This window comes from Diplotaxodon limnothrissa, linkage group LG19 (assembly GCF_057381915.1).
Source record: "Diplotaxodon limnothrissa isolate DT_005_m linkage group LG19, D_limnothrissa_male_GT1.1, whole genome shotgun sequence".
Classification (NCBI taxonomy): domain Eukaryota; kingdom Metazoa; phylum Chordata; class Actinopteri; order Cichliformes; family Cichlidae; genus Diplotaxodon; species Diplotaxodon limnothrissa.
The window spans coordinates 21,180,567-21,208,452 of NC_140614.1; the positions used below are offsets into that span (position 1 = coordinate 21,180,567).

At 40.0% G+C, this 27,886-nt stretch overlaps 1 protein-coding gene across 3 annotated transcripts; it reads right to left on the bottom strand.

Moving 5' to 3' along the window:
- Positions 1-3: 3 nt before the first annotated feature.
- Positions 4-27,454, bottom strand: stxbp5b (syntaxin binding protein 5b (tomosyn)). 3 transcript variants are annotated; one of them, XM_085379255.1, is made up of 30 exons: positions 26,990-27,454; positions 25,610-25,707; positions 20,938-21,019; positions 20,470-20,570; positions 19,133-19,267; positions 15,971-16,034; positions 14,656-14,739; positions 14,138-14,261; positions 13,800-13,878; positions 13,105-13,259; positions 12,940-13,012; positions 12,485-12,632; positions 12,321-12,388; positions 12,150-12,190; positions 11,298-11,518; positions 10,953-11,137; positions 10,596-10,721; positions 10,200-10,348; positions 9,349-9,432; positions 8,849-8,911; positions 8,712-8,768; positions 8,572-8,619; positions 6,349-6,399; positions 5,961-6,089; positions 4,884-5,123; positions 4,045-4,402; positions 3,756-3,921; positions 3,043-3,154; positions 2,451-2,671; positions 4-2,348 (listed from the first exon to the last, which is right to left on the bottom strand). In XM_085379255.1, exons 1-30 carry the CDS (start codon positions 27,134-27,136, stop codon positions 2,307-2,309), a joined length of 3,651 nt encoding a protein of 1,216 aa, XP_085235381.1. In that variant the 5' UTR covers positions 27,137-27,454; the 3' UTR covers positions 4-2,306. The 3 variants fall into 3 exon arrangements, with proteins under 3 accessions (XP_085235381.1, XP_085235379.1, XP_085235380.1); XM_085379253.1 differs by lacking the exon at positions 9,349-9,432; XM_085379254.1 differs by lacking the exons at positions 5,961-6,089; positions 9,349-9,432.
- Positions 27,455-27,886: the final 432 nt, after the last annotated feature.

Here is a 27,886-nt window from a genome sequence, read left to right on the forward strand (position 1 = left end):
CAATAGTATACAGTAGATTTAAAATCAGCCATCTAAAAGTGAAGGGTTTTATTCGAAAATGCCATATCTCCATATTGCAACTGCTCATCCAATGTTTTCTAGGTACGTTTTCTTTATTTCAGTGATATAATACACAGAAATAAAGAGGAGGTTTCAAACCTCCTAGCAGTTTCTAGGATCAAGTATTCAGTCAATTTCCATTTCCATTGCTGGATATCCCATTTTGGAATGAAACTCCTCGGGTTTACTTTATACGTGTCCAGCAGTTTGGGGCAGTAATGAAGGTTTCATGCCCATAAGACGAAGCAAAGCCAATCGCCTCCCTAAACCCCGCCCCCTTACACACAGAAGATTTCTTAAGAGTGTCATCAAACTATCCTGACTGACTCTTAACGCCTGGGGAAAAATGAATCAAGACAACTTTGTGAAATTAAGAAACTCTTTGGTGTCAGAAAAAAAACATGGCCGCAAGCATACGGTATGTCACATTACCTGAACCCGCACTGTCAGATTTGTGTCCAGCTGTTGCGCTATATACAACATTTGGCAGCAAACTGAACTGACAAAGTCTTGTCCCCTCTTTTCAAAATAAAAGCCCGACAGATAATGCTCCTATATTGACACAACTAGCAGCATATCCTCACACCTCATGAAAAAGAAATCTAATCTAATTACAATAGGATTCCGGTTAATCACATTGAAAAACACTGTCAAGCAAAAACAAAAACCTCAAAAGACCTATTGTAATACATAGGTCAATATATTGTTATATAGACATTGGCGCCCATACACATATTCCTGAATATATGTATGTTTACAAAGACACAGATATACACGTAGGTAGAGGTTAGCATATATGCGTCATGAGGCAAAGGCAGAAACAGTTTTTTTAAGTTAATGGTTCAGAGAGAGATGACCAACGGCACTGCGTGGAACACGTATGTGTGCTTGGTCATTTCTACTGGCAGCTACAGATACAAACACAGCGTTATCACTTCCATTGTGCTGTAAGAGACACATGCTTTTTTTCCTACACATTGAGAAACAAGACTGAAAAAAAGAAAGAAAAAAAAATTCAGCTACAAATGTATGCCAATAAAAATTTGAATGATCATATATAGATACATCTTTAAGACAGGTAAAACTTAAATTTGTAACCAAAATATATATATATATATGTAATTATATTAAGGGCAATCTTAGCCTTGCCCATCAACACATCATCCTTCTCATACATGACTTTGCTATAGCCCCTTGAAAGCCTGAAGAAAATAAGCTCTTCATGGATTTTCCAGTGTATCCACTCTTATCAATTCATTTTTATTATAGGTCAATGTAAACTCGTCATTGGGGTAAATATTTTCAGCACTTTCTTTTTCGCATTTAATAGACAGAAGAAACAAAATAAAACTTAATGCCCAGCTTCATTTAATCCCCAACTATTATTCGCTCCCCATAAATAATTACATTTAAAAATAAAACAGAGTGATTCCATAAATTCACCATTCGTCTTTCTCACCCAAAACCCATTTGCTTGGTAAAAGCTGTAAAAAGGTATGGTCGGTGATGAACTAGTGTACTACCAGCCCTTATTTGGTGAGAGGCAATAGATTCAGAATCTCCCTGCCCATTTATTTACTCTTTTAACCACTTCAAAGGCCCTTTCTAGACAAAAACAATATATTAAAAAAAAGGAAGGATAAGCCATACTTACAGATGCGAAAAGACAAACTCCAAAAATAATTTAGACAGAAAAACAAACAAGTCCTTCAGTGATTTAATCATTACTACAGAAACTTGCACGTTCATCGAGTTGATTAGAATTGAAGGACAAGGGGTCATCAGACTTTCCTCCTCATTTAAGTCCACTGTGTTTAGCAGACACCATAAAGGGCAGAGAATGACCAAATGCAGTCAGGCTAAAAGAACAGCACTTTATATCTTTTTATATATGCCTGATGGATATATGAAAGGTCCCCTCTTCTCCTACTGTGTGGACTGATGTTAAATGAACGTCATCACTCTCAGGTGAAAATGGAATGAGAGTCTCCTAAGAGCTTCTCTTCTTCCATTTCTTTCCTCTTTCCATCCTCATTGCATTGCACTGGACAGTGTCTGTGCTGCAGAGGTCCTCGGGTGACTGAGGTAATGCAGAGGGATAATATTACGCTGAGGGAAAAAAAGCACAATTCTTTTGCGCATAACTCCCCCGTGGAGAGAAATAGAGAAGAGAAGTAGAGGGACCTGCAGCTCCTCAGAGATACTGGTGTGTGAAATTACAGAGTCCGATGCTCCACACGCTGCCATCAGAGCTGGTACCACTTTTTATCTTTGTATTTCAGCATCATCTGAAGGAAGTAAAGTGGGGAAAAATGTGAATCAGGATTAATGTGATAACCTGAAAAAGAAAAAAAATTATACAAGCGTTCAAACAGATGCCGTTCACGTACATCATGCGCATGTTTGGAAAAGGACTCTGCGCTGGCCATCATGGCTGCTGTTCTCTCCTCCAGCTCGCCCAGCTTCTGCCCTCTCTCATCCAGAGCTATTCTGGCACGGGCAAGTTCTCCCACAACTCCTGATGCGGCCCCCTTCATGCCTTCCATGTTGCCTGGGCCAGGGATGTGCTGCGCCAGGCTACGAGATGCCTTACCTGCAGCTGTTTCTCCAACTAGCAGAGACAAAAATAGATATGCAGATGGTTTGTTTACAAGTCTTTTTTTCATTTTTCCCCTAAATGAAAGGTCACCAATCATTTTACCAAAGACAGTGGAATAAAAGCCCTAAAAAGGTTCAAATTGTTTTACATATAGGACGTGATAGCTAAATAAAGTTTAAACTGTGAAATACTTATATATAGATATATATGTAATAACAATACAATAATATATGAAACAGCTAGAGTAATTCAGAAGCCCGATGACTGAAAACTACACATTTAAAACACGACTGCATTAAGTATTCAAATGCAAACATATATTTAATTGCACTCTGAGGTTTTGAGAACTCTTTATGCAATACTAGAAGGCACTCTGTACTCACAGAGGTCCTCCCTGTCCAGAGACTGAGCTCCTCCCCCAAAAAGGCCTTTGAAGAAACCTCTGTTTGGAGCCTCTGGTGTCTCCACTGGAGTAAATAACTCACTGAGCATCTCCTGTGAAAGACAGAAACATCAGTACATGTATTTCAATATATTGTCTCTGAAGATATGCAGACTCAGCCAGACTTTTTAAATCAACCCGATTAAGGCCTGTATCTCCCTGAAAGAGAAAAATGAAAAAGGAAATTAACCCGCACCTTCAGATCATCTACTGAATTATCTGTAAGCAGACAAGCACTTCACCTTTCTACTGACCTGTAATTTTCTATAAAGATAACTATGAGGAATTATACTGTTGTCTAACGTTAAAATGACCGCAGACCTGATTCAAACAGCTGGCCTACATAAGCATGTGTGCCAACATCACACCAGTTACTTTTCCTGGTTTAGACTGAGCCCATGTGAGAAGATTTATGTAAAGTAAACACAGCAAGTCTGTGTTGCTATGTTTGGCAGAAATCGCTGCCAAACTCCTTGTTATTTCTGAAATGCTTACAAATAAGAAATGTCTGCTATGTTGGACAAAATTAAACTCCAAATTTAAAGAAACAGTTTTACTGCTGGGGAGTTTTCTTGGGCTCTGAGGCATTTATGCATTTTTCTCTCTGCAAAGCTACTGGCATGGAGCTGATGGTGATCTGATCATTTATCTGACCTGCAAGTTGTCACACGTCTCCTGGCTGTAGGTGATCCTCTGGATCTCAGTAGGGGAGGTGAGGTACAAAGCCTGACCCAGGTTGGAGAAGCAGAATGTTCTTGCTATTCGCATGTCTGTGAGCGGCAGGTAGTTGACATCCAGAAGAGGCCGTAGACTGGGTAAACTGTAATTACGCAAAACACCACACCAAGTTGCTAACATCTATTTATGTTTTCCTCACTTGGTATCTCTGCTTGATCAGAGATTTCAAAATATAAATAACAGCAGACGCTAGTAATGATGATACCTCAGAGTCATTATATGCCCATTAGCACAGAAACAGGCGATGCAGTTAGCCCCGGCCATCTGCACAACATCAGCCCTCAGCACGAAGGAGGTCTCTGTGATGCTGTGTTTGTAGATGCGGGTTTGGGAGGGCAGGGCCACCACCTTGGCCTGTTTCTCCGAACACAGTATGGCAAAGTGAGTATCCTGGCTCTCCTGTGACGAGGGAGGAGAGGCTGGCCTGCGCTTCCGACTCTTCTCTTTTTCTTCATCTGAAGCATTTGGGTCATACCACTGCTCAAAGAAAGGGGGCAGCAGAGTTCCAGTTGCGTCCAGCAGGGCCATAGTTAAAATGCCTCCTTTGAGCTTGACCAGGGTGCCTAAGAAATTAGATATTTTCAGCTTAAAATAAAAAAATAATTGGTCACAGCATAATTCAAGGTCAGCTATAAGTGGCATGTTAAGTTCTTAATTGTCTTCTGAAACTTGTGCAATTTTAGCTTTAAGCTTTGTTTTCATAACTAAACTAATCCTAAAACCAAAACGTTAAGGTCAGGTCTGTTTACCCTTTGGCTTCAGTAAATAAACCACAAGATATACCCATCATGTGGATAGCATGTGACTATTGTAGCACCAAATGATATTGGAAACCATCTGTGTAGCTTTAGTCTATATTCTTGTCAACTCCTTGCACACACATTTCCACACCTTGATCAACATTTGCTTCCCCCTCGCTCCTTTTCAGCAATGAAGGCTGCTTGATCCTAGTTCTAATGCTTGATATTCTAATGCTTGTCAACAAAGGTCACTATGTATCCTCATGCAAATTTTATTTTAAGTTTGTTTTTTGTATTTTTTTACCGCAAGACGCAATGCCAACTGGCTGCTGTAACCTCTGGTCTCCACTTGGTGGCAGGCTGAGGGCCACCATCATCACCGAGCCGTGGGTGGTCCCCACCAGCAGACAGGGGCTGACCAGGCTGTCTGTCTTCCTTGGAAAACTCTCACAGAAGTGAAAGGAGGAGATGGCCTCTCGAGATTCTCGGTCTATGCTGGCTACACTTGAACTGCGTGAGCGGGTGAATGAGTTATCCCTGGCATCTGGACAGCAGGAGGACAAACAAAAGGAAATGAGGAAACAACGCATGTAAAAGTGAAAGGGGTTAGTAGTTAAACTCTCCACTTTAGCATTTTAGTTCTCAGAGAAAAACAAAACCCTGGTTAGAAACATATATTCTGATGTCAGAGGTTTAGCAGAGAATGCCTTCCATCGTATTTATGTACTTTATAGAAATGGAAATGCAGCGGAAAAGAAAAAACACCCACAGTAACATGATAAATAAACCCAAAGTCCAACAAAAGAAAGAAAAAAAAAGAAAAAAAAAGCTTTTGACATTGTGATGCTCTTTCAGTTTACATTCAAGGAGGCAGTTTACTTTTTTCCAAATGTGGATTTCCGGAATTGATTCTGAAAACTTAATGTTGTTTATTTAAAGAAATAAAAATGAATGTCCTATTATAGGATCACAAAAAAAAGCAAAAAAAACCAAAAAAAAAAAAACAGGTGTTTTAGAAGTAAGAATTATTCATGCATTATTTTTGTGCTGATGGCAACTTAAGAACAAGTTTTAACCCCCTTTAAAAAGCTAATGAGGGACACCAACATAAACACAAAAGGCCTTTTAACATGGGGGAAAGGCTTAAAACATCGGCCATCACGTGTGATCTTCACAAGAAAAAAACTGTAAACAGGAAAAGCAAGATTTTTAACACCGAGTGCAGTCATGCCACTGGAACTTCCTCAAAAAGAAGGAAACGCTCACTGTGAGAGGATTAGTGTTATCTGCCAAATCTGCAGAGTAAGAGCCATAGTAGTGGAGTGAGTTAGTACCAGTTATCCCACTGCAGCCCAAGTCAGACCAAGGCTGGTCCACTCACAGAAAATGGGGTCTGACTTAGTTCTACAGAGGTCCTCCTTCAGGTTCATCCTGGCTGTTGCCGTTCTTTTCACACAACACAACTGCTTCTTACATGTCTGAATGCGCCTTCGTTGGAACCCACCCTTTTCTTTGAGTTTAAAAAGAGAGTGTTTGTCTGAACTTGCAGTAAAAAAAACAAAACAAACAAACAAACAAACAAACACACCCCCAAGACATCAGGAACATGACATTCAGAACAACATGTTGCTGGACAGTAAGAAGTAGTTTTGCAGACCTACTTAAAAGCTAGAACCTAATACAAAGCAGAAGATTCAAATAACAAGATGAACACCTGTAAGAAAATACAAAGGTTCTTAGAAAAATGTAAGTTATTAGTTTTGGCTTACCCAGGTCAGTCTTTTGCTCACTAGACGAGCTAATTTTCCGTGACATCTTAGCTGTAACAGAAACAAATACCTCTGTTTTACGGTGAAACAATAATGCCTAAAAGGATTGAGATTTTTTTTAAACTTCTTTGATTGTGAATTACAACAAACGATTCAATAAGTATGATTTTTACCATTTTGTGGCCTTGTTTTCAATGTGCACATCAGTGTGCAATCACTGAATAGAACACAATTTTGAGTACGATTTTTAAACATGGTGATACCAACTGTAAGACAACTGTTGAGGTCACAGTGCATACACCAATCAGCTACAACATTAAGAACTTTGGCAAGTGAATTGAGTAATACTGATTATTTTGTTAGAATGGCACCTATAAACAGGTGGGACTATTTAGCGCTAGGTTCAAACGAACCTGATGGGCTAAAAGGAGAAAAATGTAAAAAAGAAAAAAGAGCAGTGCATGGACCAAAGTCCTCTCACATGGATCATTATGTGATAAATGTTCCTGGAAGGTAGAGGTTACTTCCTGCCAAAAGTGGCCCGAGAAGGGACAACTGGGGAAGGGTCTAGCTCCAATTGCACTAGAAGGGCTAATGTAACAAATTTCTGAAAACTTCAGCACTGTTTGATAGTACAGTATCAAATAGTACTATCAAACAGTACTGTTTGATATAAATGGATTGTTTGCATAGTTTGAGGTTGGACAGCTGCAGAGATGTATGCTGATCCCTGTTAGAAGCTGAAAAAAAACCTACAGTGAGCGCATGTGTATCATAACTGGAACACAGACCAATAGAGAAAGGTGTCTAAAGAACCATGTTTTTACATCATGGAAACGGGGCGTCTGCATTGTTTACATGTGTCAGAAATTACAGCAGGATGCATGACGGCAAGCCAGTGGAAGCAGTGGGACGGTCTGGGTAACGTTCTGCTTTGAGGTTGCTATGGCATTCATGAAGATGCTACTTTGACACATAACCAACCTAAGCATGGTTACAGTCCACATACAGCACTTCACTGTAATAGTAGTTGGCTCTTTTAAGAAGAACAATGCCGAATTGCACCCCCACCCCCCAAAAAATGATTTTTTCCAGGAATATGAAAAGTTGTTGATTTTGCCCTCCAAACTTCCCAGACCTCACTTGAAGTGAACATCTGTGGGAAGTGGTAGAAATAAAAGAAGTCAAATGCGTGCAAGCCCCATCGAGGTAAAGAGCTTAAAGGATCTGCTGCTAAGGTCGTCCTGCCTGATACCACAGGACACCTCTGGAGGTGTCGTAGAGCCCACGTCTCAAAGGGTCAAACAACGAGGCAGACCTACAGAGTATTATGGAGGTAGTTTTAATGTTATAGCTCACTGGTGTATATCTTGTAAATGACTACTTGTAATAAGACGCTAAACTCTTTTGGAAATAACATTACAATTCATCATAATAAAAGCTGATTTTAAGGTGGTGCTTTTGGTTGTTGCCAGTTTCTTTTCTGTACAAATTCCTAAAAGTTGTCTGTTGCAGTCAGTGACCACCCTGAGAGAAACCATGAGAATACAAATGAGGTAGAGAAGCATCACAGACAACCGATAGAGCCTGTAATGTCAAACAAAGCAAGAGGCAGTTGAGAAATAAGGTAATTACAATTCAGTGAACATAGTTATGCAAAGAGAGTAGGTGGAGAGAGAGGAGGAGGGGAAAAAAATAAAAAGAATCAGTGGACAGCCAAACAGTTAACACTGAACTGAAGCCCTGGAATCAAACACACAGAGCAAGTATCTACAGTCCAAGAGAAATCATTTTGATGTTAGTGCTGTAGAGACTGAGGCGAGAAGCAGATTTTCTATGCTTTTGTTTTAGTTTCAAAAAATAAAACAAGAAAAACAAAACACACACAAAAAATAATCCTCAAGTAAAATTTCATTTTTCCATACTATATTCTAAGTTGTGTAACAGCAGTCTACAGTATTTTGGTAAAAATCTGCATAGAAAATCTGCACCTGAAATTGAAGAGTCATCCTGTCATGCACTTGATCAACCTCCCTGATTCATTTTCTACAAAACCCCTACATTATGTGATTAGTGAAAACCGATTTCTTTAATGCAATTATTCCTTTAACTGGCACAGTATGCACAGGCTTGCGTAGGATTAAGGCACAGTGTGGTTAGAACGCCGTCATTCAGAGAGAAAGAGTGAGTAATCACAAAGAATACATCTGAAAGATACAGTACCAAAGTCATTGGCAACCGTCTTGGAAAAGCGCCTGCTTTTCAACTTCACTGGAAATAAGGTTCAAAAATACAAGTCAGAGAACTTTAGTCACCGTCTAAATATTAACTTTTAAAGGGTCATACACTTGAAAATACAATACCCTTCTCTATGAAATTCTGCTTTTTGTCATCATCTGAATTGCAGGGTGAGGTAGAGCCTACATGACAAATGGCAGCCGATATGAAAGACGAATTTCAAAAGAAAATGATACAGTCGGTAGTTCACGCCAAGACTTACCTGAAGTAGGTGATCTGCAGCGGTCCTCTGAGGCATTGGACCCATCGTTGGAATCACAAGTCGCTGCAGGAGCCACAGAAATTGTAATTAAGAGTCAGACAGGATTACGCTGCAGTTAATTCCTATTGCACATGTAGTAACAATAACAGCTCAAGTATTACAAAGGCAATCATACAACGAGGTAATCATTCAATTTAGCAAGTAAGCTCTGCTTCAGTTTACAAATCTACCACAAGTGAGCTCACTAAATGCATCAGTATTGGCTGTCTAGTAGTCAAATCATAGGTGTATACTTTAAAGATACTCTCTCTCTCAAGTCTGAAATTTGACTCCATCCTCACTGGAAATGTCAAAGAAAAGTCTGTACTGAGCTTTGGAGATTTGGGGTGCTATAATAAAACCAGAGAATGTATCTCTATGTGATAAAAGAAAAGGCTTAGAGGAGAACAATGACACTGTGGGTAGGGGAGAAAAAAAAAATCTGACACAACAGGACTTACTGAAGTGAGATGAGCGTCGTTTTTTCATAGACTCAGAATACAAGAAAGAAAGTCTGGACATGCAAGACGTCACAGTTGGAATGTCTTTACCAAATCACAGAGAGAGATCAACAGTAAAAACAGTGAGACAGAAAAATGCCTGAAAATCTAACTGCAAAACAGAAGAAAATGTGAAGTCTCAGCTGCTTGCTGCTGAATTTCTATTTGATTCACTGTTAAAACAGTATATGTTTCCAATAGTGTTCTTGCAATTTGCATAAATTAAAGACTGCTTTTAAAAGGCAACCAAACAAAATGCAGATAAGAGTCCTGCATCTAGCATCAAGCGACTGAGACTAAAAAGAATGAAGACAAACAGTGACTGACAGGATGATTAGGCAAAGAGAGAAAAACACAATAGAAGACATGACAGAAACAGCAAGGCTGAAACAAGTAAACAAGGTTTATGTATTGTTTTGTCAGTAAACAGAATCAAAAGGCAGTGCTATTACAGCAGAGCGGCTCTGCTCAGCTACAGCATCCATTCTAACATGCATGCTCCACTGTCTTTGCTCCTTCCAACTGAACAGATGGAGAATCCGCCAGCGATGCCCCCTGTTGAGGGAGAGGAGCTACTGCAGGGGGTGGTGCTCACAGTGCGAAGTCAGGGCAGCTGCCAAGTGTCAGCTCTGCCTCCCTAACCCACCTCCAACAGCCTCCAAAAGTGTTCAGCAAAAAATAAAGGAATACAAGGAGCGTAGCAAATTATTTACTGTATTTCAGTGAGATAAATGTTATCCAGGGTGACAAGTTCAGCAGAACACAGAGAGAAATCAACAGAAAGAGTGTTTAATTGGTTGAGTGCAGCTCACCTCCGGAAGGCTTTGCTTTACGTGGGGAGCGAGGCTGCCTCTGATAGGGGTCAGATGGGCTGTACAGCTCTGATGTGCCCATATTGAAAAGCAGGGTTTTCTGGAGGTAGTCCACCACAGCCAGACCGTTACTGTTTCCAAACACCACACTGAAAGACAGAAAGGTCAAAGAATGCAGTGGAACTCCAAATTATGATTTAGGCAGGCTTTATTTACTTTTGCACTTGGTTGAAAATGCTTGGTTACAGTGTGCTTTGAGACAGGATATAATTACGATTTCTTTACCCACACAAATTGAGCACAAAAAAGGATACCGAGCTATGAAGACTAGTGAGAGCCCAAAGTGATGTGACCTCATGTCAAAAGCATCAGCTGTATTGAACATAAGAGACTTACAGGCCATAGGAAGAATTGATTGCCAGGCTGGTGATCTGCTGAGGTGGCTCCCCACTCACCCACACCAGCTGGATCACCAGTTCCACCTGGTTGCCCGGAGACTGCTTCAGTGGGGAGCTCCGCACCCTGCATCAAACACACAGCAGGATACGACAGCAGGCTGCAGTTTACACTGGAATAAATTATCATCTATGGGCAAGCTACACTCTGGATCATCATTTTTATTGCTATTATTATTATTATTACTTTAAAAGCATTTTATTAAGAGGATTCTTTTTTTCTTGTGTTTTTCATCTCTTCTGTGACAGCCTGCTTCACAAAAACAGAAGCCAAGGCAAAATTAAAGAAATTCCATACTGTAGACATGGTATATTGTCTCGGGGGCCATCAGAGGAGTTGCTCCCTGTTGATGGCTGAGTGGGAAGCTCACTCTCCTGAGGGCTGGAGGAAGCTCCCGGGGTTGGCAGGGTGGGGGTCTGCTCTCCTCCTGGGTCAGGAGAGTCCACTTCGCTAAACTCACACTGCATTCGCACCTCCAAGAGCTAAACAAGAAATAAAAAGACAAAAAAAAAAAAAAAAAAAAAAAAAAAAGGCTTGTTCTTGTAAATGTTTATCGACTATTATCCTATTATCTATTCATCCTGACCTTAGGAATAATTTACCCATTCACTCTGTCCATTTACTATGCCCCAAGCAATTTACCTGAACAACTTCAGTGGTAATTTCTTGTTTGCTGAACCTATAGACAATAACATGAGCAGATACTCCAGCCACGCACAGCATCCGGCTCTCGGGACACCAGGACAAGGTCTGGATGGCAAATGGGTCCTCATCTACTATATCTGTGTTTGGCTTCTCCTCCTTTCCACGAGCCCTCTCAAACACCTTGGCAGTCTTCAGCTTGTACAGCACTTGAAGCATTACTGTGGAAGGAAAATAAGGACATGATGATTCACTGCGATCAGTGCACTCTCGATAGCACAGGTTACAACAGGAATCGAGGTGGTGGTGATTAATATTGTTCTTTCAAGGAGCACTACGTTCAAAATCCAAGCAACTAGAATTAGAGATGGGAATTAGTTTGTGAACAAAGAAACCCAGAACATCAGTGACGTAGCAGCTCATCCGGCTCGAAATCCATCAGAATTCACAGGTTATTGTAATGTGTGAAGTACAGAAAGAAAGTGATAAGTTTTCTTGTCATTGGTGTGTTATATTGCACAAACTAATGAGAATTGCAAACAGTAATTTCTAGGACAAAATAATGTAGTTCAACACCAAATAGAAGTGTCTGGGTTCAGTAGCATTATAACTACAGGGTCAGTCGTAACTATGGCCATAAAAAGTCTTAAAATATGTGCACACTTCAGTATGTCGTAGTAACAGTAACCATATAACCAATGGGAACCATCAACCAATAGGACCACTTGATTTTTAAAGTTTTTAATTTAGTGCATGAATACATCTCCTTGGAAGGAAAATTAAAGATAAAGACATGCAAGGATGAACTTTTTGTAGTAAGTAATATACTGCTCTTAACAACAAAATACTCACGTGCAGAAGCATCCCAGAATTTGATTGACCCATCAGCATGTCTATTATAGCAGGGGATAGACAGAATAAAAACAAAACAATTAAACATTTATTACTGAACAAGACCTGTGCACATCTTAAAATAAGTAAGCACGACTCATTATATTATTACTTTATTCAATCAATACAGACCCTGTGATTATAATCTCAGGGTAACTCTGTGTGCCTTGGCCCCAGTTTCCCCCACTAATGGGCCATTCCTGTTAAAAACAAATAAACAAAAATGAAGCTTCTGTCTGCGGTGAAGTCAAATGCTCATGTAAAATTCACACAGACAACACAACTGAGTCATTTACCTTCTTACTGTAACCTTGCCTCTTTTGCCGACAGCCGACAGAGTAAAGTGCAGGAATAAGTTCAGCAGGACAGTCAGCAAAATACTCACAGCAGGTCACCGGTGACTCGTGGATAGTCAGAGGATAAGGGTTTTCAAATATGGGATACCTGTCACGATAATCAGTCACATGTTTACACTAAATATTATACAGCATTATGCTACATGTTCTGATCTGTATGTCAAACTTATAGCTGCGATAATAAATGTTAACAAAAGATGCTAGATTTTGTGTAATGTATTCACCAAAGTTTGAAATTTTAATAAAGTTTATTACTCTGTATATTAATATAGCGTACTTTAGAGTGGGCAATGTGGCCATTTGGTGTAGAATCTAGATGCACAATGTAAAATATCCATGTTTTTTGATGCAATATAATTATTAATACAACCACAGCTAGAAAGTTGAATATTTACCCAATCTGTCCGAGGTCTATTACAACTAAATCTTTCTCAAGAAGGACCACCACAGCATAAGGCTCCTGAAAGTCTAGAAAACAAATCGGCAGAAAATTTACATGGATAATGGCATCGTTTCAGTTGGTAACTGCATATGCTGTTCTGACTAGTGTCACAGCTCACCATTTGGATATGGAGTTTCACACAGCGTTAGGAAATCCACAATCGGGTAGTCCATCTCCAGAACAGCAGTGCTCTTTCCGTGCATCACAGTAAGACAGGCTCTCCTCCCCACTGTATCGTAAGACAGACCTCCAGACAGCACCATGAATGGGTCCCTGGGTTTAACAAACACACATATTTTAATAGCTTCTTCAATAAAATTGAATTAGTTGTGGCAGATGAAAAATTACCAGGTGTACTCAGCGGTAAATGGGTAAAGAGGGACACCAAATTTTACTGTGGTGCTTTCTCTGGGGACTTTTTGGCCCGATTTTGATAGAACCTGTGCTGGGAGGAGCCTACTTTTTAATCATTATTAAAACTATATTAATCCCCGTCCTCAAACGCCTGAGAAAAATGTATTAGATCACTTTCAATGAAATGTTGGCCATTTAGTTAATGGCTTTGACATAAGAGCATCTCTTCAGATGCTGCCAGCTGTGTCAAAAATCATTATATTTAACAAGTATCATGAGACTGTTGCCTTGTCTAATTACTTATTAGACAGGGCTTTTTCATCAGCATAAGGACGCTGTCAAGAAGACTAACCTGTTACATATTCAGAATAACAGGAAAGGACATTTTGAGTACAGGATATGGTTTCAAACTAGCGTCCGTTAAGACACAGGATGGGTGGGAACTACCATCACACTCACCCAGCCCTTGTTGTTTTGTATTCCACTTTCAGGATAGGCTTGCATGGTTCTGGCTTTTTTCCATCCTTAGGCTGCTTTCCTATTGGATTTCAAGATGCCAAAAAAACAAAACAAAACAAATCCCCGAAACAAAAACTCATTATATTTTACATTGCAGGAATACAGTACATATGGTGCATATGTGAACATATGGACATGTCGGCATCCATCTGTTACACATGTCAGGTCTCAAAGACTGGCGGGACTACACTTTATTTAAAGGCCTATATATAGTTTTTCCATTAATCATGCCTCTGTGAATATAAACAATACAAGTGTGTGTATACAACAGCTCCTACCATGTGGTGTGATGATCTGTGCGGGCTTGGCTGGGGTTCGTACATTCCACGTGGTCAAAGTGCCATCGGAGTGGCTGCAAACAAACTGTTTGCCCTCATGGTGCCAGGCGACTGAGTGGATTGCCTGAGAAACCACGGTAGCCGTTTAACAGAGTGTGATACATAATGTACAAGTAACATATGTTTGACAGTTCAGAATAGCAAAGTAACTCTACATCATTGGGGAAATCAGGGTTTGTCTCAACAAAGGTGATACTTGTCCACGGATAGTTTGGGTCCCTTCAAAAATTCATGAGTAACTAGCAAAATACATGATAATGTTATTTTGAGCTGTTTTCCATTCTCTTAAAATGAAAGAAACCTAAACGTCCATTTCATGTGTCATTATAAAACTTCATGTGTTAACTGATTTACAAAGAAACCCAACAAGACCAAACATGTTTCTCAGACAACAGTGAGGAACACCAGACAAACTAGTTTCCTCACAAGAACTGGAACAAAGGAAAACAATGCCTTACCTCATCATAATTGTAGCGGTAGTCAGCTTTTTTGCACTTCAAATCCCACAGCACTACTATCCCAGACTCAAATCCAATCAGAAGCTGAAATAACAAGAGAAGCAAAGCAAGTAAGGCTCAGCTGACTGCTGTTAAACTACATTCTGCACAAAACTGGTTCATAATGAATTCACTTTATGAATGTATGACAGTTATTTATTTTACATTCCCTAGTAGACTTTTATGACATTGCTTAAGATGGCATAAGATGCAATATTCTGACATTTACACACTGTAAGAAGCAACTAAGTTTTCACTTACTATGCAATCATGTAAACACTAGAGTAGCTTATAACTATTTTTTCAATAGTTAGGAATTTCCTTGTGAGAACAGGCTAAAAGATACGCATAAACCCTTTGAAATGGCCTGTAAGAGGCAAATAGAAGGGTCTGCATACGAGCGTAGGTGTTTTTGCATTTTTGGCTCTATATGATGTGAGAAAGGATATCCTTAATATGGTCACCTCAGACGAATATTGTCTGCTGTTCAAACTGTGTTTGCAGGGGGCAGGCCAATAGAAAGACAGCTGGCTTAAATTGAGACTTGTTCAAGACAGTGAATGAAATGAGGGGGCGCACCAAGATGATCATTTTCACCTCTAAATAACGCAGAGCTACTCCAAAAGAACTTAACAGTGAGATTCCAGAAATAAAAATCCAATTCATATGCTTCATAGGTATGAGCTATAATACTCTGTGTATTTATTTCTTTTAACAAAAGTGCAATTTATTTGCAGTGTCCCGGAAAAGCACTACTCTAACAACAAACTTAAATTTCAGCAAATGCCCAACTGGTGATAGCAGTAACATGAATTCCTGTGCCAAATTGTCTACCAGCAACTAGTAGCAAATTATAATAGTCAACCCAAATGCTCCTAGTTGTTGTTGTCGCTGCCTTTTTTACAGTCACAGTGGTAGCCTACTCTGCGCCATCACTGCAGACTGTCCTATCTTTAGCTCTAGGAAAACAGTAACTGCTAGTTGAGGTAAAACATCATTACCTATGATCCAAAGCAGGAATGTCCCCTGCAATCCATCTTTATCTAACTGATTATCTCCAGTTCACTTAATCACTTAAGTGGAACTTTAACTTTCTTGAATTAAAAGCAAGCCTATATTTCTTTTAAAAGACATGAACTTTTACATTATATAACTGAACAGTCTCTGAGATCCAACTAAAAATCATTTCCAGCTCTGCTTCTCCACATAACATCATCAGATGACGTACAATTGTTTATCTTCTCTATAGGCAATGTAATGTTCAGCTATCAGTTACCTTGCCCTCATCCATGGGGTTATCACTGATGTGCACAACAGGCCCTGGGTGTGTCTTGGTGGATCTGTCAGAGAAAGAAAGAAATGGGAGACAGTCCAAGTCAATTTAGGTATATTTGCCACTGATGAGTAAAATGTATCTGATAAATATAGTGATACAGTGGAGCTTTTAGAGGGCGGTAAGATAGAGGCAATTAGGAAAGACATCCAAAATGTAAGCCCCAATCTTTGGTCTTGCACAGAGAAAAAAAGGACAAGATAATAAGATGAAAATGTGCATCAGCGCACCAGAGGGGAGGAAAAAAAACAAACAAAAATAGCCATGACATATGAGAGAGACAAACAGCGAGGGAGAGGGAGAGTAGGGTCACATGAGGGTCTATGAGAGATTATAGTGTTTCAAGACAGGATCACCGTGGCAACAGAGCAAGGGGCATGGAGGAAGTGAAGGTCTGGCCTAAAGAAAGTGTTGCTGCCTCTGAGTGTGGTCTGTCTCCAGCGGCTAATGATCTCATTGCTGCTGCTGATGAGTCGATACAGTCAGTGATGTCGCAGTGAATAAAAGGAAGGGATGGAGCGGAATATGAACTCCAGCCGGTAATCACCACATTGTGATACACCCGCACCACAAACACCAGGCTTAATAACCAGTTCTCATGTTTGTGAACTGGATTTTATTGTAATAAAGATTATTTTAACCTAGACTGTTAACTGACGGAATCGTCGGTAAACATTACTTTAAATTAACTAGTTAAAACTGAGTTTCATTTCCAGCATAACACCAGATATGATCATTAGCACCATACACAGCGTTTCTATCCACTGTAGGAGAGTCCACGAGTTTCCAAAGGCAACAAGCTATGAAGCAGAGCGTGGAAAAGACGATTCTATCAGAGGTTCTACAAAGACATAACTGAATATTTCGCTTTAGATTTCACACCACATCGTTTCTTTTCATCTTCAAAATCAAGACAAGCTAAATCATTTCCCCATCTCCACTTCCTGCATCTGACACATTTATCTAAGAGGACGGCATACTTTGCTCTGACACTTTCAACTCCAGGATCTAAAAGAGCAATTTATCCGATTTCACCAGCAGCCTCATACACACGCACACCTTTATGCAACCAATTTTAGCTGCCAGTCACTTTCTAAAATAATCTTTTTTAGCTCGCTGGTGGGCACATGGAAAATAAAATTGGAAAAACTTCTACTGACTAAAGTTTTCATTTAGAAAAAAATAGTAATTTCACTACCCCTTTTAAGCCCCAATCAAGGGCTCAGAATGGGCAAATTTTGTGGTAGACATGTAACCAGTCCTTTTAAGACATGTACTTCTTTCTGTTAATCTGAATGACCTGAGTTCATGTATCAATGTGTACTTTGATCACTTCACAGCGAGTCATGACGGCAATCTTACTAGATTGTACCAGTAACATTTTGGTATCACTTTGCAAACCACCCAATTCGGAATACATTCAGTTACTTTAAGAGTATCAACGGTATATTAACATTATATTAAAAAAAACAAAAACTTCTGGCACCTGCATTTAGTCTCACTTTGCTCAAACTAATCTCACAGCCTCAAAGCGACTTCTTTATGTTGTCCCGACTCAAAACAGTTTTATGACACTGCTTGCTAATGAGATTTGAGGTTAACAGTTCGTTTTTTTTTTCGTTTCAGCCATTTCTAGAAGTCTGTCTTCTGTGTTCCTAACATGCATGAAATGTCAGACAGCACAACAGCAGTAATTTCATCATTTGCTTGTAATGAATTGTCCCCAATACATTTTACTGAGGCGTGCATGAATGAGGTCCATGAAATGATCAAAGTACCTATATAACACACTATATGAACAAAAGTAATAATTCACTGCCTAATCTTTAATTTCAGGTGTATTCCTACTGCCACAGGTGTATTAAATCAAGCATCTATCCATACAGTCTGCCTTTACAAATATTTGTCAAATAATGGCTAATTCCAAAGAGCTCTCTGAATACCAATGTGGTACTATAATAAGATGCCGCTGTTGCAACAACTTTGTGAAATTACTTCCCTCCTGGATATTCCACAATCAACTGTAAGTGGTATTGCAAATTGGAAGTGTTTAGGAACCACAGTAACTCAGCCACGCAGAGGCAAACCACACAAAGTTACAGAACTGCGTTGCGTTGAGGCGCATAGAGTGTAAAATTGTCCAATGGATTGCCGAGTCAATATTCACAAAGCTTCAAACATCATCTTGAATTATCATCAGCACTAAACATGTGTGCTGGGATCTTCATGGCATGGTTTTTCGTAGTGGAGCAGCTCCAGTAGGTATAATGTGCAGGTGGTCTGGTACTTTCATCTACACAGTGTAGGTGGCATTGAAAGACACAGACTTAATGTCTTTTACAGAACTGTTAAATGTTGCACAGTTATAATGGCTCAGTCTGTACTAATGGGAATGCTGGAGGGATGACCCAAACGACTGAATTCCTAAACTTTATCTAGCAAAATAACTTTGCTAGATATTGCAAGTATGAAGAGCGCGTCGACCTGCCAGTGCTGCCCTGTTTGACCAGAAATTATTTTTATTATCACTTGTTAAATTATGTATCAAGTAAATAATCCACCATTTAGCAAAGCTGTTTAAAAATGATCACTTTAAATTCCTGTGTGCTGGGAAAACCTGTATTCGATACACGAAAATGCTATCATAACCAGAAAAGATACTGATAGTGATTTTATCCACCTCGATCATACACCTGCATGTGACATTAAATGGGAACCCCTCAGAAGATGCAGGATGTGATGTAAAATTCCTTGCAAACTTTACAGTGGGTGTTTACACGAGGGAGTGGGTGACACAGGATGGGTCACTGGGGTTATGAAGTGGGCACTTCCTATCAGAGATGTTTGCTGCCAGATTTAACAGAACACCTCCAGAAGTCTCAACTGCAAGTCCTGGCATGGCACAATCACCACCTCCATACCGCCCTCATACCGATCAGAGCTACAGTATTCTCAGCTTACAGGACTAACTGTTTCTGCAAGTGCCGGCAACCGCATTCCTTTGCAATTTTGAGTTTCCTGGTCGAGTGTCAGCTGCACAAAGAAGATATGCAAATAGTGAGTGAGTAATGGGAGGAGGGGTGTAGTTGTGAAATACAGACTCACAGTTCGATGGCTTTGTTCCACATAATAACGTAGCCTGAGAGAGTGAAGGACTCCACGTTGACAATGTGGATGTTTCCTCTTTCTGTGCCGATGTACAGCCATTTGCTCTGGAAGGGCAGGTGGCAGTATGTGATTCTGGAAGAGATCAAGATCCATCACAACCAGGCTTTTTATTATCTCATGACTCAGTTGGCATCAGACGGTTACCCTTGTCCCTAATCACGCTGGTCCAACTGGAAGAAGAAGCAAGTGAGTAAGATTTAATTACAAAGGCCTTGCACTGTGTCACACTAATGAAGCCAGACTATATATAGATCAGTTGGGGGGAACAGCAGAGTAAATACTGTTGCCTATTCTCAACTGGGTGAAAGAAGAATCCAGTCATACACAACATTTACTATCTGAAATAGAATGAACCTGCAAAAATGTTTTGTCTTTTGCTATTAGTCTGTACCTTAATTGTGATTTTTTTTTTCCAGAGGAAATCTGGAGTCATTTTTAAATGAACTTGGAAATACTGACTTAACAAAAAGTGTGGAGTTTCTTTTAACAGACCTGATGGTTTAAACCATCAAGATGCTGCAAAATATCTGTAGCAACTGTTAAATGAAAGGAAAAGTAGCACACAGTCAAAATATACTGCCATTTAAGTCAGTTTACTGCTCATTTTTGTCTTGCCATTTCAGTGCAAATATGTCCCACTGGATTATAGAATACAATAACTTTATTATCAACATCAATGGAAAATTGTCTTCGGTTCACTAAGCAATAAACAAAATGAATCAAATCCCTTCACATCAACCCACATTCATACATACACGCATATAAAACTTCAACATAACAACAATAAAAACACATCACAGCATCTCATTATTCAGTATACCGATTGGCTCTTGGCACAAATGATCCCTTATATACTGCGGTGAACACCGGGTCAGCAGCAGATAGCCGCTCCCCTGGGTGGGATCATCTTATGTTTCCGGTGTTCCTATAGCATTATTATAATGTCCTTCTGGCCAACATAAAATTTCTGCTACATTTGAAAGAGGGTCTGAACAGAGAGAGGGAAAGAAAATCTGCAGGCCAAAAATCCAAATAATGAGCTGAGAAAAATTGCAAAGCTGGGTGATAAAAATCTGTGGGTGCCACATTCCTTCTAAAATGTAGTAATTTGATGCATTGTTAATACTGAACCATTAGTCACAGATTTTCCTTATTGGCTAAAAACAGCTGGTGCAGCCCCACAGCATGTGGCCAGCTGTGAAGGCAAATTTTGTTCACATCAGATGCAGTGTTGCAGCAAATGCAGCAGCAGACAAACAAACACATTACTGTACCTCTCCCTGTTAAACTTGAGTGAATGCAGGATAGCAGGGATTTTTTGCCTCAGGTTCCACAGGTGGATGCTGTCATCAGCTAAGGCACTCACCAGCGCCCCCTGTGGTGACGGTGATAAACAGAGCAGTTATTTGCGTTGAGAAAACATCATGTGGCTTGGCATTGACACTTTATATGGCTGTATCACAAGCATGTGATATAAAGCTCGTAGACTCTACAGTATAAAGTGTGCTGAAGTAAAATTAGCTCAAAGAGACAATATTCAAGTAAAGTCAACTGAATTGAACTGAAATGAATACAGGTTACACCACTAGCATTACTTTTAATCGATGTATAAAAGCACATTCATCAATAGATTCATGGCTGGGTGTGTGAGGAGAGGAGTGAACAGGCTGGGAGCGAAGAGGTGGTGAGGAGGAGGAGAGAGAAAATCAAACAAGGACAAGGAACAGGTAATGACAACAAACCTCGTTGATCAGGAACTGGAGCTGGATGACAGCAGCGTTGCTCTCGTGCTGACAGTAGCACTCCACCCCTGCACGGCCAAAGCTAAAAAAGTTTGCTCAGTCAAAGAAAACTGGAAAGGTGCCAGGAAGGTTCATGCAGAAATCGAGGAAAACCTATTTTAAAAATGCTGCAACTTTTCTAATATAATTTCATACAAAAAGATGAAAGTGACAATTGCTATTTCCAGCCTTCTGTGATTTTTTCTAATCAAAGGTTCTTAAGTTCTTTGTTTGTTTTTTCTGAACTAAATGGAAGTTGACATTTTCCGCTTGCATTCCTAAAAAGGCACAGGCAAAAGCATGTAACACACTAAACTGATGAGTTATAAATAAAATCAGTGGGCCCTGTCTCCCTCATATATTCACATGCGTCAGCCAGTGTGACGGCAGCATGATTAACTTCACACTCACCTCTCTCTATTGGACTGTTAAGTTTAACTTAGAGATTCTCTGCCTGCTTAATTTGTCCATTCAGAAGCGATCAGGCTGCTCGTTCAGCTAATAAAAGACACGGGGCATCACAAATTATGAACAGTGCAAAAGTCAGACGCATTGCCACGTAAGCATCGGGGCTGTAACGCCTCAGATAAAAACCTCCAAAATACTTTCACAAGCAGCTGAATAATCACAAGAGAAATTGGGGGAAATCCTTTCAACTAGCCTCTAATCACTCTCAGAGACATATGTGCACTGAGTTGTGCATGCAAGCACAAAAGGAGGAGGAAACCACAAGAGCACTAATCATACAGCCAGTCTATGAACAGACAGACAGACCACAGAGACAAAAAAAAAGGTGCAGTGTTTCTCATACTATTAATGTTAGCATGCAAAAGAAATGCTCCAAAGACTGGCAGCTATGTCGACTAAAACCATTTTAAGGCTCAAATAGTATGATTCTGTACAGGATTAAACAAGCAAGCAGTGATCAAACAATCCCTCAGTTCCTTAAACAAACTAAGGTGGGGTTCAGGACACCGTTTCAGGATGGGCTCAACAGTGGACATCAGGTCGTTATATGACAGTGGTAAACTCAGACTATTAGAGTCAAGACTTTTTTAGCTGGCGCCAGTCGAAGGCTGTGGGCAACTGACCTCACATTCACCCACGACCTTTGTGTCCAGTTTTAGCTCCTGGCATTGCAGGTTGTGTACAACATTTGTCAAAATTATTAATGGTTATCATGTTTCCATAGGTCCACAATGAACGAGGAGGAGGAGGAAGAGTCATTAAGTCCATTGCATACCCTCTGGTGATGCATAAATAAGAGCATAAGAGCAGAGAGGTAGCTGAAAAACCAAGAATGGTAATATTTAACAGTGTTTTCATCATATTTCTGTAATCCAGTGGGGGTCATTTAAGCAACCAGGCAACAGTGAACACGAAGTATGTGTTGTTTTCCAGTGATTATCAACTTTTCGCTGTAAGTATTGTAAAACTGATTCAGCTGCAATATAGGTTAATAGTACTGCTGAGCAAAGCTACTTTCTAGGCTAGCAGGAAATTACTAACACGAACCTCACAACAAGATGTTATCACTGCGGGGAGCGAGTGCATTCTTTTCTAACTTCCTGCCACACTACATGATCAAAAGCTTAGGGGCCACAGGTATAATCTACATAGTAATAGACCATCTATACAACAATACATGTTTCTCTTTATTTCTTAATTTCATTGGCAGTGTGGACACAGGAAGATGGGTCACACCACAAAACAAAAAAGCTCAAAATGCTAGTTCCTGTCTCACACTGTTGGTCATATGGTAACTTTCATATGATTTGCTTTTCTCTTAAATTAAGTAACTTCCTAAGTTGAGTAATCAGTTAGTTGATTGCAAGGTTCCAGTTTTTGAGAGGTGAAGAGTTCCTGCTGCTTCTTGTCCTGAATTAATTAACGTTTTGGACTGCAAGACAACACAGCGATGAACTGACTGGATATTAGCTTTGTCTGATTAAATAAAATGCTTTATCCGTTATTAAATAGCATTATATTTTGTAATTAAGATTTCGACTTCCTTGGCACAAAAGTGGGGAAATCAATCACACAAACAACACAAATATACAGAAAATATTGGTAATATTGGAAGTCTCTATTTGTGCGTCCTACTGAATAGATCAACTCTCTGAGCAACTGTATTGACCTGCACTTTAAGATTTCCAGTCATACTATTAAATCAAATACATTTTGAGAATTTAGAAAACCATTATCTGGTAATCAATCATGAAATCAATAGCAGCGCCGTAAGCACATCACAGGATAGCACAAGTCACGAGTGGGAAATTCATCTTCCCAAGAGACCACATGAGAAACTGGGAATAGTGTGGAGCTGAACGCAATTCTGCTCAATATTAATTTTATCTCTTTATAAGCTGGTGCTAGTAAGAGTAGATGTTCCAATGAGGCCCAAATTGTGGCCCCTTGGGAAAGTTAAAGGCCCACTCTTGACCTAAACTGACCCCTCACTGGGCCTACAAAAGAGAAATAGTTTTGAATACATAAGCTACACCCATTAAGGTAGCTAATGTGTCTTTTTAGACTACTGTTGCTGCTAACTGCACCAAACATTAAATTTAAACAAAACTATGGGTGTCTCACTCAAAGCCACTGGGGTTAACTTTTCTGACGAAAACCCTGCAGATGCATTTTTTTTACCCATGTATGAAAGGAAAGTACACTTTAGTCCTAATGTCACAAAGTTTGACATATCACAGCAGATGCCAAATAATTTGCTCTCGTAACCTTCTTAAGGATATCCCCCCATGTCCCTAAAAACATCACACACTTCAGTCATACCCTATGAACGTCAACACTTCCCTGTTCGGTAAACCACTGTGGTTCACCGCAGCATTTCAACATCAGCAGGTTTTCTCACAAAGTCAACAGATGATACGCATGACAGGAAGTTCTCTTTCATGCTAGTTTACCAATAGAAGACTGATAATGTCTTTAGTAGTCTTTCTACAAGTGCAGATATTAATACCAAATTCTGACTTCTACCACGATCAGACCAGCCTTTACCTAATAAAATACTGATTTTGCAAAAAGTTAAAATTAATATATTTATATTGGGTTCACTAATTAAAGTATGCAGGGAGAAAATACAGCTTCAAATGTTAGGTTTTTCCTGCTCATCACCCTGTATAATGTTAGTGAGTGAGTATATCCCTAATGTGGTCATCTAAGGAAGTCATCCATGTCTACACAGCACAGAAGAACCACCCACCTGCTGTTCAAACATTCTGTTTGCCAAGTGCAACCAGTCAGAGGAGAGCTGGCTTGTCTATACATGTGTGCTTTTACACTAATGACACACATCAAATGAAAAAGCCGGTATCAAACCAGGGACCTCTTATGCTTATAGCATCGGCAACCAAACAAAATATATCCCAAGTACTCAGCTATTGGATCAACCATGATGTCTAGTTTTTAAAAAAGTTCAAGATGTGTACGGTCACCGCACACAAAGATTATCTGCATGTGCTTAAACATGAGATATGATGGTTTTATAATTGCCAAAACTGCACTGGAAAGAGCACGGAAATGTCTAGAGTTACACACTGATTAAAACGCTGTAGTAGAGGCAGATCTTGTAAAAGCAGACATTTATTGCTTGTAGACACCTCATTGAACTTATGTCTACTGAGCTGTGGCAGCAGTTCCAAACTCCAGGGGCAGTGAGGTGGATCGATACAGACCATCTTTTGATAAATGGACCAATTGCCTGAATGACAGTAATCCCATCAGCTCCACCTTGCACATTAGGACAACATGGAAGCAGTGTATGTTCTGTGGGAGTAGCCCTGTGAAAAAACAGCATGCCCTCTTAATCTAGAGAGTGGATAATGATGAGGACAAAGCCACTTAATGAAAATCTAAACAAGGCAGGTGGGCTTCTTAAGCAGGATACCAGCACAAAGGGAAACCCTGAGCTGATACACTAATAGGTCAGCCCTGAAGGCGTAACCTGGATATGAGTAGACTATCACATGCAGTGTTTAATAGCCTGGAATCCAGGGGCAGTTCTGCTGCTGTGAGTCACGGATGTTAGCTGTAAAAGCAAATTTTTATCCTTCAAAACAAAGAAATACGAAACTGACTTCCAACTGCCTGAGGGGCCACACAGCACTGTGGCAGCTTGATTGTGTGTGCATGTCGTGCAAGTCCAGTTATGTTTACAGCACATATGAAGTGGCATCCTGGCACTGACTGGGCAGCACAGTTGATGAGGTTGGCTCCTCGGCATATGGCAGAGGAGCTGTTCATGCTACTGCAGAGATACCACTAATGAGCCTGGGTGCTCCAGGAGAAGGAGGCTGCTGGTTGCACAGAAACACATCCTAAGCCTAAGAACTCAGATTCCTTTAGCTTGTTTTGGAGATTCTTTTTTTTGTAGCGTTGGATGACAATAGACAGAAAGGATCATTTACTCTGTGAACTCCCGTGCCTTTGTGGAATGCTGAATGGCAACTTAAGTGGAAAAATGTTCCTGGAAATGATTCCAGGAACTTGGACACGGATTTACTTTCCTTACACATGTGTGCCACGACTGTGTGGGTGAGAGTGTTTTTTTGGTTTTTTTTTTAAAAAGTAAACCTTTACTTTCCTTGCATGACTCTTCACATGGGAAAAAGGATACAGCCTCAAAGCTCCAGTCTGAGTCCCAATGGCCAAGATTTTCTGTACGGGGTCAAAAGCCATTGAGGATGGTTGATATGGAAAGCCATGACGCACAGTCTGCAGGAAAAAAAGAAGAAGCAGAATTTACATTAGACCTTAAGCCAGCTATTCGATCATCTCCTACACAGTCAAGCTGACATTAAAAAATTATAGTCTCCAAGAAATGCAATCCATCAATGTGGAAAATGTGCTCTATTATCAAAAGAAATTAGATAAAGCATAAACATTATTGAAATATCTTTCTCATGGCTACTTGATATCTGTGAAGTATTAATTTTGGAAAACAACAGTAAAACTCAATATGACAACCTTGAGCTGGACTTTTATTGTCAGAATCTTGCAGTAGCTTATCCTCCAAATTATTATCATCATCAGGCATCTATAACCCAATTGTTTCAGGTTGGAAACGTTGCTCAATCATCCATAAGCTCTCTGCAGCCTGCAGCAGGATTACATAACAGGTAATGCCATGGCCCTGTAACCCGGGGACCTGACCTGTTCTGCTCCCAGCTGGAGTTGAAGCTGGTCGGCGAAACCTTTCCAGGCAGCCCTAACAGTCTGCATTACTAAACCGTGCATGATTAAAAACAAGGCTGGGGAGCTCTTGTGTAGTGACCTGTGAGGTTATGATTTAAATGATCAGTTTTATTTATTTATTTTGCCAAAGCTGTTCACTCACATGCTCTTATGCACTGTACCCACAAAGATTATGCTCTGAAGCGATTGCTGCACTCGTGGATGGTGGTGGCTTAGTATAAAAATCCAAGTAGAAGTTTAGCTGAAGGTAAGAGAGGTGCTGGATATTTACTAGAGTTGGAGTTTTTGCAATAAAAAGTGTTCTTCTCACCACCTTTGAAACATAACATGGGAAATTTGCAGTGGATCCACTATTATTATGATAAACGAAATACAGGCTGCAGATGTTGCCCTCAACAACTCGCATTAAAACCCACGTTAGACCTGCACCTCCAGCATGAATAGAAGTGAGCAATGTCCAAATGGGGTGGGTGAGTGTTGTGTTGTAATTTTATGATATTTTACAGTGACGAAAATACAGTTTCAAAGATTCAGAGCAATGCAAACAGCCCACTATGGACTACATCAAGGCAGGGCTGGCTAAAATAGACTAAAAATAATTACATATAAATAAATCACATTGTAGTGTTCAAGTGTGTGACTTTAAATCTGGTGTGTGTACATTCAAGTGGTTTCCATCCTAAATAATGAAATTAATATCCAAAAATAAAAGCAGTCAGCGTTTTTTCCTTTCTTTTTTTGTCACGCTGCTGTCATCTGACTGTCAGTTAGTTAATGTTAGCTGTTATTAACGGAAACCCACCTTGCAAAGCTGAAAATGCTCCGACTGTAAAGTCTCCTGGACAACATCGTTTTCCCTGTGAGTACCCGGCTGAGCAGTTGCGGAGGAGGAGGAGGAAGAAGCCGCTGTCAAGCCGTCCAGCACCTTCCGAATATTAAACTTCTTCATTTTCCTCCGGTACACAAGCGACGGTTCAGAAAACAGATCAACGAGCTACCATAAATTGGATACAGAGAAGGGGGTAGCTGCTAGCTAGTTAGCCGAAATAACGCACAGTTAATACCTTTCTGTATACATCTCACATGTTACGGAGGGTGTTGCCAACGCATTCTCCAAAAGCGCCCGAGTCACGAACATTGGTTTAGAGAGTCCCTTCCGATAGCAGCCCTAATGCGCCATTTATATTGCCAGCTTTGGCGTTTAGTCGACCGGGATTAGTCGTTTCCGCCAGCTCCTTCCCCAACCAGGGCTCAGCGGGTAGCAAAGTGGCTACGGAAACGCAGTGAACTGCAGCGGGGATTGAGTCTGCGCTCTGCCGTCACCCGGATGCAGGACCGGTGTTACGGTGTATTCCGTGACCCGTCAGATTAGGTGACCTCGATCGGAATGTGAGCTGACAAAACGCTTTAAAACTGCTTGTGTTGTTGACACCTGCTGAGAAAAAAGAAGAGCATAAATAGGTTTACATTTATATACATATACATTATATACAGTATACATTTTGATAGCTATCATAGCAAGTTAAACCAATTTAAAAGACATCAATATCCTTAAATTATTGTAAATTTAATAGAGGGAGTGTTATTATTTCTAAACACCTATGTATGGTCATTTTGTGTGGCTCAAAATTCAATTAGAATTTTAAAAAATCCTCAAAAACAAAGTCCTTATTTTTGCCACAATCTTAACGTTTTTGGC